We start from the raw sequence: 14,773 nt of genomic DNA, 5'->3' as shown, positions 1-14,773 counted from the left end.
TGGCCGGTCCCTGAGCAAAAGCGAGAGCTGGAGTTGTTGGAGAGCCGTCAGGCGCGATCCGTGCTTCAAAGCAACCAGACACTTTTCCACTCCATCCCATCTCATCCCCTCCTTCGCCTCAACCACCACCGCTAGCACATATACCATCCAAGCACAGTCTCTAGAGACCACGCCGCAACAATGGCACCAATGCAAGCCCCCCTCCTCCCCCACCAAACCAACTCCAACTAACATTTTCCCCAAGGAAACCCATCCACCCCGCCGCCGTCCACTTCCCCATCGCCTTCCTCGCCCTGGCCTTCGGCCTCGACATCCTGCACACCCTCTCCGGCTCCCTCCCCTCCACCATCACCAAATCCCTGCCCCCACCCACCGACCTCACCCGCGCCAGCTACCACCTCCTCTCCCTCGGCCTCATCACCGCCGTGCCCGCCCTTGTGACCGGCGTCCGCGAGGCCGTCGTCCTCATCGCCAAGCAGGGCATGTACGAGACCGACGCCTCGGGCTACGGCGTCACGATGCGGACGAAAGTGAAAGCGCTCATTGCGCACGCAGTGGCGAATGATTTGGTGATGGGGCTGAGTTTGTTGGTCTGGTATAAGAAGAGGGCGAATGCGAGCGAGACTATGTTGGGGAAGATGGGAGTGGGGAGTCTGGGGACAGGGGAGGCGACGTACCAGCCGGCGACGTGGATGGTGGTTTTGGAGGGGTTGTTGTTTGCGGGGCTGATGATGGCGGCGAATATTGGAGGGAGTCTGACTTATATTTTTGGGATCGGGTTTGCGGCGGGTGGTGGAGGGGCGAGCAAGAAGAAGGCGTAGATGGAGTTGGTGACAGGTGTGGGTGATATGGAAGTGGTGAAGGTGTAGCAGTGTGTTCGTGGTGCAGTCGCGGAGGCGCAAAGGTGGAGGGATATAGGACTCGACCGGTTGAAGACTTGGTAAATTTAGAGGCAGCGAGGAATGTTGGTTAACTGTGATCGAATCGAAGCGCTTTGGATTAGATGAGGTTCGTCAAAAGCTATCTGAACTGTGAGCACAGCATTTCCCATCCTTCGTCCACCCGGCCTGTCCATGAGACCTTTTTCATGCTCTCCTCATCGCCTGATGCGCCTTCGTTGAAACCACCCACAACACCATGCACAAACGCGTAGCCAACCTCCTCAACACCCTCGCTACCACGCACCATCGTCGGCTGCGAATGCAGTCATACCCGCAGTCCACCCCGACCTACCAGGCCTGCCACCCAGCGGAAGCTCCTTCAACGCCGCCTCCAACTGCTTCGCAAGCTCCTTGTTCTTCGCCTTAAAATCCGCCGGCTTGGTGACCTTCGTCTGCACCTCGGAGCCTTCGCCAGCAGTCCCCAGCCTCCTGCCCTTCCCACGACCGAGCGGCGCCTTGTCGTTGATCCACTGGCAGACCGTCTCAAGAATCTCCTCGTGCTTGTTCTCGAAATGCTTCTTCACTACCGGAGCCCACATATTGCTCTTGTCGACTGGCGGTGGCTCCGGCTTGATCCGTCGAGGGTTGACCATGGCGCCGGACTGATGTGTCGCGAGCGCCTGCTGGGCCTTCGCAAGGATGTGCTGAGATGCGAGGGCTTCCGTCTCAGCATACTTGAACCATCCGGTGTGCTTGGCGTTTGCTGCGGAGTCCATCTGCGCATTCTTATGAGAATCCGTCTCAGTGTGCTGGGCCTTCGCTTGGACGTCTACCTCAGCATGCTCGACATCACCCAGTCCAGTGTGCTTGGCCTTTGCTAGGGCGTCTAGGGCGCCCATGTGAGCAGACTTAAGATCATCCAGCCCAGTGTGCTGAGCCTTTGCCAGGGAGTCCATCTGAGCAGACTTAATAGCATCGATCTCAGTATGCTTGGCCTTCGCTAGAGCCTCCATCTCGGCATACATTTGTTGGTTCATGTCACCCATGTCATCCTGCTGCTTCTCCACATCGTCCTCGCTGTCTTCGGGAGCGTCTTCGATGTGAAGGCGGTGACGGTAACTGGCAGGCGTGACCGTGCGAGCGCCCTCCAACCACTCCAGCATGGCGTACTTGATGACCGCTGGGTAGAGGCCGCGATTGTAGTTCTTGCTCAGATCTGAGCCAACGTCGCGCTCGAAGCCGGGTTCGTTGCAGTGCGGCTCGTCGCAGAAGACCATGGCTTGGATGCTCACGAGGATCTGCAGAATCGTGCTCTGGCCGGGTGTCCATCGCTGGCCTTGCCAGGTGTTGAGGAGGGACAGACAGACCTTCCCGTCGGCGTAGAGGTTGGGGTTGAACCTCTGCTTTCCACCACCTGTGGTCTTGATGTGCATCTGCGGCGGTTCGTTCGGATAGTTGGCCGGACAGAAGAGATCGAACTCGAAAAGCCCGTTCTCGTATGGAGTGTCCTTGGGACCGACAATGAGCACCTTCATGACATCCAGGCGAGACTCACCATGGCGGACAAAGATACCAGGGGGCAGACTTGTCTGCATGCTGGTGATCTCCTTGATCAGATGGCGCATACGGCCGGTCTGTGTAGTCTTGCAGTTTTTGGCCGCCTTCGAGGAGTAGTGCACAGCGAGAATCTCTTCGTCGGGCACCTCAAGCACAGCGAGCTCTCTCTGCCACGCATCCTTGTCAACGGTCTCGGGCTCCTTCGCCTTGCCTTTAGCAGAGCGTCTCGGGGTGCTTTGCTGAAGTACCTCGCTGCAGTTGATGACGTTCGTGCAGAGAATGATGAGCTGCTGGGCCTCTTCCGTCTCAAACACCTCCTGATTCGCAGACGCATTTCGGAGCATCATATTGCTCTGGCTAGTGACGTTCGTCATGCTCTGGATGATGGGTGCAGCGGTGTCTGGCCGCTCGTTCTTCATGCGGGACGGCAGGCCGTACGATACCTTCAGCAAATCGTGGCCAGCCTTGTTGATTGTACGCTCAGAGTGAAGGATTTCGGCTGTCATGCGGCTACCAGTTGCCAGAACGCGGATGAGGTCGAGTAGGCTGCCGTACAGACCGCCTCGTTTTGTAGCGTCTTCGAGGGAGTCGTTCCGTAGCAGTTCGGCAGCTTTGTCAAGGATCGAGCTCCGTGACAGCATGGAAGATAGGTACCGCGGCGGATCAATGTCGAAGGCTGTCGGGAAGAGAGCTGTGCGCGAGGGCAGGATAGCAGCAAGGGCTGGCATCACCTGAGCGGTCAGTGCGTCGTCTGGATCAACAGTCCGACTGGTTGAGGTGTTCCGGCCGCGAGTGGGCGTTGCTGTTACAGTACCGTCGACCGAGACGCCAGTGCCCGTGAAAGCCGAAGCTTGTGGGTACTCGAAGTCATCGTCACCAAACCCGTCGTACATGTAATCATCGTCAGGAGCATAGCCCACGCCTCTCGCCATCGTGCCACCGCCATGTCCGCGACCACGATGGTGATGAGCTCCGTAGATTGATCGATTGCGTGGCTGTGGTGCTGGAAGCTGCTTGCGTGATGTCGTCTCCACTGGCTTGTTGTGTTTGGCGCGATTATCATAGCCGGTCAGTATGAGCCAAACCAGCGCCAAGCGCCCAGCATCGCAGTGCCACGTGAAATGCAGGCCTTTCTCGGTAGTCGCGCCGTACTCGAAGTTGTCGGTGCCCAATGTCACCCCACAACCCATGCATGTCTTCGACTGACAGGTCTCGCATGTAAGCAGAAAGCTAAGGGAGCCTTCGCAGCTTCCATCGAACAGACTGTCGAACTGCGCGACAAGCTTCTTCTCGTCTAAGCTCCGTGCGCCGTGACACCGTCTACAATTCATCTCTGCGATCGGCCTGGCGAATTGACGCACTACGATTGCATCGTCACTGCGATCGACTGCGTCGGCGGTCACATACGTCAGCGGGGGCCGTTCGAGCTTGGGCAGGCGCTTCCTCCGTTCAGCGTAAGCTTGCTGCAGTGCATCCGAGTGCGCGTTTGGATATTGAGGAGGTGGCTGGTTGGGATGAGATGGGAAGAGTGTTGGCCCACTCGAAGGACCAACATGGGGAGTTAGGAAGCTGGCTGCTTCGTTGAGTGCATTAGGATTCGCCGGCATCCAGTACTCCAGCGCGGGATTCGGTGGGACGTTGCTGGCTTTTTGCCCGAACGAGTTCAGCGCACCCCAGCTAGGACCGTTCGTAGTCGGGTAGGCGTCGGGAACTTGCTGGTGATTGTGTGTCTGAGGAGCGTGATCCGGCAGCTGATTGCCCTCGAAATCAGGGAACGGCATGTAATGGGAGTCCATGTCGATGTTTTCTGGTGGATGGGTCTTCTTGACCAGCCGTTCTTCGTGCTCGATTTGCTTCTGAAGTTCTCGTGCAGATCTCTCGTCGTGAGTAATGTAGTCTGGCGTGACCATTCCGGGGGTGGTGAGTGGCATGTCTTCGTTGGTAGCTAGTGGGTCGAAGAGCTTCAGCCTTTTGTTGCGCAGCGAGTCGAGATCCATGGCTGCGGTTCCCTGCGGTGGTTAGGTGGTGAGGTTATGGGGAGGGAGCAGGAGGCTGTGTCAGTGCGAGGCAGTCTGGCGCCCGGGCTGGAGATTGAGGTGAGGTTGTTTCGCTATGTTTCGCTGCGAGAGGCACGTGCGTGGAGGTGAAGTTGGAAGGTTGCAGTTGCAGCGCGGATGGCGGTGTTGAAGAAGGCTCACCCGACGCCTGCGAAAGAAGTGTCGTGGATATCTTACCCAGTGCTATGCAGTGTGAAGAGTGGTTGAGGTGCAGAGGTGCGGCACGAGTGGGTGACACGAGGCTATCCGAAGCGGCCACTCTGCCTTGGAAGGTTCTCATTCGAGGAGGCTCAGGCAGCACAGCACAGCTCGCTGTCTTGAAAGCGCACAGGCAGTGTCTGTTGAAGCACACCGCACGTCATATGTCTTCAGTATCATGTGATGACCGTGAGCAGTGTTGAGTGTCGTATGGAAGTGAATGTAAATGTAGTTAAAGGCAGCAAAGGAAGGACCGAAGTTGATCTGCACGTGCTCTCGGCAAAGTTCCGTCGTCTGCGGCAGCCAGGGCAGCTCGACCACGACAGCTCCAGTTGCCATTGCGCCTTTGGCTTATACAGCGGCACTGTACGAAGTCCTCCACTACGATGGCGTCTGGATATGGGTGAGACATCGACAGACCACCATGTGTGATACCTTTGCTAACTCCCCGTAGATTGACAGGCGGTATAACGAACCACTCCCCAATGGAAGACGACAGACTGACCACAGCCTCCCAGGCCCATCCCGCTGCTTCCCCTTCTGGCAGGAAGTGCTCGCCTGCTACGTCGTCAATACCAACTCGGAAGACGAGTCCGGCAAGAAGAAGTGCGCGCCCGTGCTAGAAGACTACTACGAGTGCGCCCACCCACCACCTTACACCCTCCATCATCCTCTGGACTAATAGCAACATCAGGTGCCTCCACCACAAGAAAGAAGCCGCCAAGGTCCTCGCCCTACAACACGCGTACAGACGGCGGGAAGCAGAGACATCACGAGACAATGCGCCAAGCGCGGGACAAATACGCAGTCTGGGGCTGTTAGATAAGTCGGCGGAGGAGCTGGCGGTGAACAAAGGAACTGTGCTGCCTACGCTAGAAGACAACATGGCGCGGCCGAAGGGGCAGAAGCCGATTGTGCATTGATGTAGAGATGAAAATTATACAAGCTGTAAACATATCACATGTTCGAGCAGCCGACCATATGTCATACGTTGTTTGAGCTACGTGCAGCAGTACGCTCCGTCTGTTAGGTGTACGCAAGACGTGGTCTGCATCTCGGGCGGGTAGATTGTCCCTCACAATGCATTCTATGGCGTGTTGAGAGCAATATGTGCTAAAGTCATACATCGTTAGGAGACAGGATCCATGATCTTGAAAGACACGTCCATCCCAGCTCCATCACCACCGCCCACGCCTCTCATCCGGCCCATAATACTCTCTCCGTCTCCCGCTCTCGTGACTACTCACATCATCCCTCCGATACTCCCTCTGACTCTTCTCATAACTTGGCGGCGTCCGCCTCTTCCTCCTCATCTCCCCCATCACAGCCGCAGCAATATACACCACGCCCACAACGCCCGCAACGACCGAATAAGCAATCACAGCACTCCTCCCCGCCCGCGCGAGCGCCAGCCCGAGCCCTCCGTTGACCATTCCCAGCAAAATGGCCGCTCGCCCGTGCCAGAGATGCAGGTAGGACCATAGCGTGCGGTGCCCGTACTTTTTGAACAGTTTATGATGCAGCCAGCCGAAGATCGGTTGTCCGACGAGGATGATCAGCAGAACTATCCCGATGATCGGGTGCGTGGAGCCGATTAGGCGCGCCTGCATCGCGAGGTAGACTCCCATGCCGAAGGCGGCGATGTAGATGGCGAATGCCAGGATTTGCAGGGCTGCGTGCACCCATATCAGCCCGGTGAAGTTGGCGACGCGGATCAGGATGCCGCCGATCGGGAAGAGTGCTACGAAGGCTAGGCAGGCGAGGACGCCGTGGGCGAGGACAAGGGTGTTCCAGTTGCTTGAGCCGCCGCCGGGGTAGGAGCTAGCTGCGCTATTGGCTTCGTAGCCGGCTGGACAGCCGTCGTCGCGCTTTTGCTTGAGCTTGTTGTTCTCCCTTGGTGGGCCGCTGCCGCGCCATCGGTGACCTCCGCCGGGGAAGCAGGACGCTGGCCAGGTTGGACGAGAAGCTGGTGGGCCGTCGGCGGAGTTCGGTGGCCATTGCGTTGGGCATGCGGTGCTGGATGTGGATGTGATCGGAGTGCATGTCGCTGGGATGGTGCCAGAGCCGGATTTCGAAGTAGTCGTGGCGTTCGATCCTGAAGCGAACGGGTTGACGTCGGCGCTGCCACCCGCTGCGCTTGACAGGTCAAACGTGAAAGACGAAGCGCTGTCGTGCATACCGATGTTCTCGCTCAAGTCGTCGGAATCGAGACTGGATCCAGACTTGATAGCCCAGATCCAGGTGGCGCTCGAGGACGAGAAGTCCATCGATCCGCCGCTCCAGCTATCACAGTTGCTGCATCGCACGTTCGCAGTCATGATACCGTTGCTCACTCCTGAGCCCTCCAGTACCTCGATATCTGCGCTCGTGTCGTGCAGAGGCATGACATTGCCTGTGCCGATTCTTGGCGAGACGGTGACGTTGGTGCCATCTGCAGAGGTATACATGACGAACATGTTGGATCCAGCCATTTGCGAGCCCTGTCCCAGAGCAACATATTGATTCGAGGTCGGACAGCTGAGTTGGAAGTAGATGTCGCCCTTGCCAGAGCTGGCGGTCTCGTCTGGTATACTGAGGGAGTAGCAGACATCAGACGAGGGGCACGATTGCACTATCTCGGCGTAGGCGGTTGGGGCTGATGAGTTGTTAGTCTAGAATACTTCTCGAGAAGGGAGAAATACATACCGAAGCCTAATGCCGCCGCCGCCACTACGACCGCCTTCATGAGAACAATAACCCAAGTCGAGGATCTAGGGCTGAAGTACACGAAATCAACCACACCAGCAAAACAATAGCGCAAAGACGAAAGAAGTGCGCACTAACGAACAACAATACCAAAAAAACAGAAAAGATGCACACCTACCTCTGCATTATACCTACTCGTAACCAGCCCTGTCCAAGATCCACAATCCCCATAGCCCAGCCAACTGCACAACCCACCAGCTTCGACTTAAGCCTGCCACCGCACGCGGCCTCGAATATAGCACCACCGCATCGCCCGCCAAACCTGCACAGTGAATGCCGCTCCACGAACAGGATCTCTGTGCGGAGAGCCGTCGAACGCATTCGCATCGCAAGTCTCGTCTAGCAAGATGTGCTGTCGCGTCAACGCTTGCTGCACGCGCGGCAGGACGAAAGGCCGAGGTGCCAACATTCTTCTGATGGGCATTAGGCGAAGGAGATGCATAGTCGAAGACATCAGAGTGCAGGCGACGAGCAGCCTTGTGAGCTTGAGTCAGGGAAATGCAGGAGGTGAGGTTGATGTGATTCGTTGAGTTTGCCGGAAATCGGGATATTTTTAGAGTTTAGTGCACGTGCGGCGAGATGCGGTCAAGGCGGATGCGGCGTTGATCTTCTTTGAAAACCTGACTTCGTGCCGTCTTTGTGGGAGTTGTTGATATGCGGTGAGACCTTGCTTTCAAGTGAGAGAGGACAAGCAGCGTGCAGAATCGATGTTTCAACTCAAACTTGATGCGTACCTGGGATATCTGCCGCCGGGGTATCTAACAAGACACAGCATTAACAAGATCAATACCATCCTGTTCCATTCCAGCCAGGACCATCTCTAGTAGATGCCGGGTATGATCCTCCACCTTACCTGCCGGCAGTACTCCTCCCAGTCCTTGCCATACTTGTGTCTGCACTTCTCCTCGTCTCTCCTCTCTCGGTGGACAAGAAGGACGGCGAAGTAGATCAGGTAGAAGTACGTGATCGGTATGGCCCAGCCCTTCATGCCTTCAGTGCTCACCAGTCTGGTGCCGGGGTAGAGGATCGAAGGCGTGAGCTTGTAGCCCGCAGCGAGTGTTGGCAGGCAGTAAGACCAAGACAGGATGAAATCACCAAGGTAGTTGATGTGGCGTGCCATGCCCCACCAGCCTGATGTGAGGAGGCGGGAGCCATTGGCGGTCTTGATGGATGTGAGTTTGGCATTGGACGGGTCGGATGGGTTGGAGCGGAAGCGATTCTTCTGGCTGTTGCTGGAGCGGAAGATGTAGTAGCCTGTGGCTTGGACAGCTAGGATGAGCAGGACGTAGGAGGGTCCAAGAGCGACCGGGTGCACTGAGAGGTATTTGGCTTGCAGGCTGTAGATGAACGGCACCCAGACAAGGTCGCCGAACGACAGCATGAAGCCGAAGCCGTCTCGAGTGATGTCCATGGTGGTGAGGATGGCCTCTTCCATGTAGAGGGCGTCAAAGACGTAGACTGACTGGGAGATGATTACCATGAGCATCGAGTCGGTGATGTAGCCGTAGCTCTTGTACTGCTTGGCGGCAAATGCGAGATCGAGCATGATCCAGCCCAGCATGCCTGGTCGCAGCTCCATGAATGCTTTGATGTCGACTTCGCCGAAAAATGGAACAACAACACGCGGGTTGAGCTCGCGTCCGATGAAGAAGTCGTAGAGAATGTTGCCAGTGTGGCCACCAGCTGCGAGTTCGCGCTTCTCCTTGTTGTGCGCTTTGACCGAGTATGACCTCAAGAACACCCACGCTGCCAGTGCGTAGGATACGATAACGTTGGCCGTAATAAGCTGGACGTAGTGCCGGTTGATGAAAGTCCAGACCTGGAAATCCGGGCCAGAGACCCAAGTGCCGGCAGCGCAGGTGATCATGATGGCGACTGCAGAGAAGAATGCTGAGAGTGACTGTCAGCTAACACGCAATCTAAGAATCGCATTATGCTTACCATTCATGCGATACTTCAGTCGCCCTCCAGTCGCGAGCTCAGTCCCCTCGACTTCATATGCGGGCAGCAAAGCCCACAGCGCCAGGCTCAGGCCGTACCACGCGACCGTCCCAAGTACTGCCTCGACGTTGAGCAAGCCTGTCCACCCCGGCCATCCCACCTCATGTTTCAGCGTATCCAATCCATGCTGCCATCCTGATTTCGTAGACAGTGTCGGAGCCGTGAATAGCTTGGCGGGAGACAGAATGACGGGTGCTGGGCAGCCAGAGACATCGTTGCACAGGAACGCGAATACGTATACGAGGGGTGGTAGGAGGAGGGTCAGGATGGTCGTGAGGATGCTGTTCCTTGTCAGCCAAGTATGCGATGTAATGCGAGTACAGCTGCACCCACGGTCCGCCAAACTCGAAGCCATGCTGCGCCAGATCGTCTGCTGCTGCCGCGACTTGATCTGCTGTCTTTCTCACGCTGGGCGCGCGCGCTGTTTTGGGTGCCATGTGGTCGGAGGTGTGTCGCGGGGTTTATGCGACTAAGACTCTGGAACAACGAAAGTGAAATAGATCGAAGAGAAGGTCATCTTAGAGATTAAAAATAAGACGCGTGCTTGTGATCGTACCACTGACGCCCTCGAATCGAATGCGGTCTAGCCTCTGGTGGGTCGTGCTGCTCGACTACAGCGACATGGTCCTCCGCGACTCTCTTTGACTTACCCATGGCAATGTAATTGAGAGCAGGGAGACGAGTCTAATGGAATGTACTCTATTTTACACGGAGATTGCAACGCCAACACGCCTGGCCTGGCGACAATTCCCGCCTTCTGTCTACCACGGCTGACTCTCTGCCTCTTCGCTCATCGTCTGCCACAACTCCAACAACAGGCCATACCCGTCTTCGGTCATTCGCCCAATTTTGAACACGTCTCCGCAGCAATCGGCCTTGATTCCACCACTGAGTTGGACACTCGTTTCCCTCTTCACAGGGCACTTGCAGACCACGTCCACGTGCGGATGTAGTCCTGAGTTGACGAATGGCTCATGAGGGAAAAGTAGGTCATGCTCAGCGTTCCTCATCGCAACGTACTCCTTCCTGATCCAGGGTGGTCTTGATCCGAGGCCACGACCACTAAAGGTGTACAGCGGGAGACAGTACATGCTTTGCTCAAACACCATCAGGACCACCAGCATCCTACGCTTCGAATATACTGGACCTTCGCATGTGTGGGTCAGTCTGACATCGTTGGGATCAGTGTTTGGTACCAGATTTGGTTGGTGGTAAGGCGTGCTGATGATATCGCCTTTCCTGAAGTGTGCTTTGGTTTTACCACTGAGCGCGCAGTTCGGGTTACGCACCGCACCACGGTATGTGGCCTGCGTCCCTTGGGATACCTGAGTTGGTGCACGACTCTGGACGTCATTCCCAGGTGCTATGCTTGGCATAGGCGCCTCAGATGGATTGTACGACACTGTTGACCCCAAGGTTACATTCGCCATTTCTGAGGTAGGAACCGAAGGGCCTGGCACCACTATCTGAGGTACTTTCGGAGCTCGTGGAGTACTGGTGGGTGTGTTTCTCGAGGAACCTTGAGAAGGCCCGCTCTGAAAACTGTTCTGCAGTGCAGCCCTCTTTTGCGAGTCGGCCCAAACACTGCCGGTTTGACCTGCTGGTTTGAACTGCTGTGGCGGCCTGGCTGCAGATGCAACGCTCAGCATTGAGCCCTTGGCTTGTCTTTTCTGGATCAGGTTTTTACCATCGTGGCCCATCTTGAAGAGGATCTGTGCTGGCTGTGCGTGGTGATTGGCGTGATTAGAGTCCGGGTTGTTCTTCGATGGTCGTTACTGGAAGGCTGCGTAGAAGTGTAGGCGGGCCATATCTGCGGATCAGCATGGCAATATGACTTGACCACCTCGACATTGTTTGAAGTGCGTCGAGGATTGTCTTGAATTCGATTAACATTCAAACAAAGGCTGCGAATACTCTCGTGAGATAACGTGGTGGAACTAAAAAAGGAAGACTTGATCTCTGATGAGACATGTTTGATCATTTCTCTGAAAAACAAAGGATTTTGAATAACCTTGCGAGATTAGGTCTGATGTCGAGAAGATATCAAAGTGCGGGACAGGCACGTCGACTGCCCTCTCAATCGACTTCCCAGGTACTCTTATCACCGCATACAACAAACATCACTTGGACTTTGGACGGCCTGTAAGCATTAACAGGAAACATGGATCGCCTTACCAAAAACATCCGTTGGACCTTGCGGTCAATGTACAAGGCACGACGCTCACCAGGACATCCAAAGTTGAGGCCGCATCCGATAGCAATTGCACACGCTTCCGTGGAGAATGGAGAAATACCAAAGAAGTCACTAGAGACCCAGAAGGTTTCTGTACCTACACTCGACTCAACGTCAACGAACGCCGCATATGCCACTTCGCAGAGCGAGGTCGACTCAGAGACGGCCCCAAGCTCCTTGTCACAGCTTGAAGCTGAGGACCAGAGAACACATTCGCCTCCGGCAGACAACGTTCAAAGCAGCCCATCTGAAGCTGACGACGTCGTTGCAATGGACGGTGACGAGCCAATGGGAATAGAAGACGCCGAAGAGCTTCGACGGCAGGCTTACGTAACGTTCGATGTCGAAGAGGATAAGGACTACACTGCAGGACCGGCACGTATGGTAGTCGCAACTGACGGCGTGTTCGATTGCGTTGCGCTTTTGATGACCATGGCGCTCTCAGCTGCGGTGAAGAGCTCGGTGACTGCACAGCGAGCCTACACCAAGGTCGAGGCGGAGGTGGAGGCAGAAACAAAGACTCTCAAACAGTTGGAAAGGAAAATTCGCCATGAGCTATGCAACCACAATTTGCGGATCGGTTTGCTGGTCGAGGACGAGGGTGCCGGGCAGAAAGAGGCTTTGAAGAAAGAAGTAGAGACTCTCAACTTGATGAAGGAGGACACGGAGGCTAAGCGTCGAATCCTCGCGTTCCAAGTGGAGGAAAAAGTGCGATACCTGAGGGAGCGCCAGACTGCTTTGAACGCACTGTTGGAAGAAGCCTTCATCGAGGCCAATCTGATGGAAACGCAAACCAAAGAGTTCTTCCAGTCACCGAAAGAGGTGAATCCCCAAGCAGAGTATCAGAAGTTCTGTGTCGAGCTTAGGCAGTTCCAAGGATACGGCGAATATGAAGAGGCTGAGGTCGCTCCTTTGGACGACACTGAATACAAGTACGAGGCGCCACCACTCAGCGCCGAACAACAAGCACAAAGAGATCTACAGGATATGTACTGGGAAGCCCAGCAACGGTTTGCAACTGCTCAGTACAACTTCGACGACCGCGAGCAGCAGCGCTGGGACGAACTTCAGATGAACTGCGATGCTGCAGATCGCGGCGAGGACACTAGAGACGATTCACCGGAAGACTTCGATCTTCGCTGGGTGCAAAAGACCCACGATCTGACGCACGAGCTGGCCGAAGCCGAAGAAGCTTTCACAGCAGCAAAGCAAGCCTGCGTAGATGCTGGCGTAGACATCTGCGACGACGACCGCATGTCTGGCTTTGTTGACGACACTGCAGACGGCTACCGACTGAGCTTCGAGCAGGAGCAGATTGCTTCGGTGCCGTCGCCCAAGATCAGGACGTGGCTTAGCAGCGTCGACGAGCTGGTCTCGCCGGGCTTTGATGACCCTACTAAACAGCAGCCGGATGACTAGCAGGCGGAAGAGGTCGACATTTCGGATAGCGTGAGCCTAGTTGAGGAAGGAGACAGTCGCAAGCGAATTGAGAAGTGGCGGAGTATTTGCGGGTGGTGAGGATGGCCACCAGCTGCCAAACGAGCAGTTTAGTCTCCCTGTACAAGTTGTATACTTTCGAATGGCTGACTCTGAGCATTTGCATTGTGCGGTGTTTCCAACAGATCTGGCTTGCTGTTCTTGGCCTGTACGAGCTGCGGTCCAAAGTTCCTTTCCCTATGTGCAGCAACAGCATGCTAACCAGACTATCCGTAGTATACTGAATATCACGACGCTGCCCATCCGCCGCGGAATGGACGGCTTGGATCACATCGTCACCGAAGCTACAAACGAAGAGAAAATAAGTCAAGACATTTGAATCTGCTACCTGAGCCTGCATCAGACATTCCATCTGGCTCTACCGCGCAATCTTCGCTATGTGGTCATATCGCTGTGTCTTGGCCTTCTCATGCAACTCATGCCACAGCCCGACGAGGTGCATAAGACTCTTCTCCGTGACTCTCCCGCACCGAGATATGTTCTCTTCGCATCTCACGGGGATCGCGCCGGTGATGTGGATGGTTTGGTCGAGTCGAATTCCTTCCGGCTAGTAGCTTCGACAGGCTGATACCTGCCTTGGTTCTGGAAGTCGCGGTCCTTCACGTTCTTCACTGATACGTATTCAGGTTGCAAATTGTCCGCCCTCGACGAGACCCCTCTTTTGTCCCATGTGTATAGCGGCACGCAGAAGAGGATTTCTTCGTAGATCCAGAGCACCACTACCATTCGCCGTTTCGAGAATACTGGTCCGTACTTGGTTTTTACCAAGTCACTGGCATTGGGGTCCACGTGGGGATTCATATTTGGCTGATGGAAAGGAATCGCGATGATCTCTCCAAGCTTGTAATCCTCTTTTGTCAAGCCAGACTTCGCGCATACGCCGCTGTCTATCCTGCGACCAGCGCGGGTGATCGTGGTCACTTGGCTTTTTCCGGACGCGGGAGACTTGGTCATCTGTGAGGGTGAGGGAGCAACGGAAGGATCCCAGGTTTTGGTTTTGTTGGCAAACGGCCCCTGGACATTCATCTGGCTGAGGTTTGAGCCCAACTGCTGCACTTGGCTGGGTCGACTCGCTCCCTGTTGGCCTTGATGGCTGACAGTGAGCCTGGGGCCTTGGCAAATTGCATTGCTCAGTCCTCTAATCACGAAAGTGGTATCTCCGCCATAGGCCCATGCCACTCGAACAGGCTGCGGAGGGCCAGCATTGCTTGGTATGTTCGTTGGAGATGCAGGTACGATTGAGATCACTGAATGCGCAGGTCTTCGAACTGGTGCCATGTCGTGTGGGTGCGGAGGCGAGAGCTCAGACCAGCTGATATGAGGTATATTCGTGTGCGATGCTGTCAATTTTTGCGAAGGTGAGAAGCGCTGTCGTGGTTCCAGTAGGCACAGAGTGCTGCGAAAGGAATATGAGCTCTCCTCGGAAGGTCTTCGACTGCCATATTCGATGAGACCAGATCAAAGACTGACATTGGTAGATCCGAAACATGATCTTAGTACGAGAACGAGTACTGAAAGACAAAGCATTGCCCATACGACGTGAGATTATGATCGAGTCTTACAGACAAAGGGATTCATCTCACCCCGTTGAAGTTCCTTATGTC

The 14,773-nt window shown here is 55.5% G+C and overlaps 8 protein-coding genes across 8 annotated transcripts; 3 read left to right on the top strand and 5 right to left on the bottom strand.

The window, feature by feature from the left end:
- Positions 1–180: 180 nt before the first annotated feature.
- On the top strand, positions 181–821 carry LTR77_008851 (uncharacterized protein; the record flags this gene model as incomplete). The annotated part of the gene is made up of 2 exons (XM_064806080.1): positions 181–191; positions 245–821. 2 exons carry the CDS (start codon positions 181–183, stop codon positions 819–821), a joined length of 588 nt encoding a protein of 195 aa, XP_064655939.1.
- A 353-nt stretch (positions 822–1,174) lies between these two features.
- Positions 1,175–4,435, bottom strand: LTR77_008850 (uncharacterized protein; the record flags this gene model as incomplete). Its single annotated transcript, XM_064806079.1, has 1 exon — positions 1,175–4,435. One exon carries the CDS (start codon positions 4,433–4,435, stop codon positions 1,175–1,177), a length of 3,261 nt encoding a protein of 1,086 aa, XP_064655938.1.
- A 644-nt stretch (positions 4,436–5,079) lies between these two features.
- On the top strand, positions 5,080–5,616 carry LTR77_008849 (uncharacterized protein; the record flags this gene model as incomplete). Its single annotated transcript, XM_064806078.1, has 4 exons — positions 5,080–5,096; positions 5,148–5,158; positions 5,212–5,329; positions 5,388–5,616. 4 exons carry the CDS (start codon positions 5,080–5,082, stop codon positions 5,614–5,616), a joined length of 375 nt encoding a protein of 124 aa, XP_064655937.1.
- Positions 5,617–5,871: 255 nt separating this feature from the next.
- LTR77_008848 (uncharacterized protein) lies at positions 5,872–7,418 on the bottom strand (the record flags this gene model as incomplete). Its single annotated transcript, XM_064806077.1, has 2 exons — positions 5,872–7,328; positions 7,379–7,418. 2 exons carry the CDS (start codon positions 7,416–7,418, stop codon positions 5,872–5,874), a joined length of 1,497 nt encoding a protein of 498 aa, XP_064655936.1.
- An 840-nt stretch (positions 7,419–8,258) lies between these two features.
- Positions 8,259–9,876, bottom strand: ERG24 (erg24, C-14 sterol reductase; the record flags this gene model as incomplete). The annotated part of the gene is made up of 3 exons (XM_064806076.1): positions 8,259–9,328; positions 9,380–9,720; positions 9,773–9,876. The coding sequence occupies 3 exons, from the start codon at positions 9,874–9,876 to the stop codon at positions 8,259–8,261; spliced, it is 1,515 nt and encodes a 504-aa protein (XP_064655935.1).
- A 324-nt stretch (positions 9,877–10,200) lies between these two features.
- On the bottom strand, positions 10,201–11,139 carry LTR77_008846 (uncharacterized protein; the record flags this gene model as incomplete). Its single annotated transcript, XM_064806075.1, has 1 exon — positions 10,201–11,139. One exon carries the CDS (start codon positions 11,137–11,139, stop codon positions 10,201–10,203), a length of 939 nt encoding a protein of 312 aa, XP_064655934.1.
- Positions 11,140–11,600: 461 nt separating this feature from the next.
- LTR77_008845 (uncharacterized protein) lies at positions 11,601–13,091 on the top strand (the record flags this gene model as incomplete). The annotated part of the gene is made up of 1 exon (XM_064806074.1): positions 11,601–13,091. One exon carries the CDS (start codon positions 11,601–11,603, stop codon positions 13,089–13,091), a length of 1,491 nt encoding a protein of 496 aa, XP_064655933.1.
- Positions 13,092–13,661: 570 nt separating this feature from the next.
- On the bottom strand, positions 13,662–14,447 carry LTR77_008844 (uncharacterized protein; the record flags this gene model as incomplete). Its single annotated transcript, XM_064806073.1, has 1 exon — positions 13,662–14,447. The coding sequence occupies one exon, from the start codon at positions 14,445–14,447 to the stop codon at positions 13,662–13,664; it is 786 nt and encodes a 261-aa protein (XP_064655932.1).
- Between the last annotated feature and the right edge of the window lie 326 nt (positions 14,448–14,773).

This window comes from Saxophila tyrrhenica, assembly GCF_035928015.1.
Source record: "Saxophila tyrrhenica strain CCFEE 5935 chromosome Unknown scaffold_15, whole genome shotgun sequence".
In the NCBI taxonomy this organism is placed as follows: domain Eukaryota; kingdom Fungi; phylum Ascomycota; class Dothideomycetes; order Mycosphaerellales; family Extremaceae; genus Saxophila; species Saxophila tyrrhenica.
Note: the sequence above shows the minus strand (reverse complement) of the source record. Positions and strands in the feature narration are given on the sequence as shown.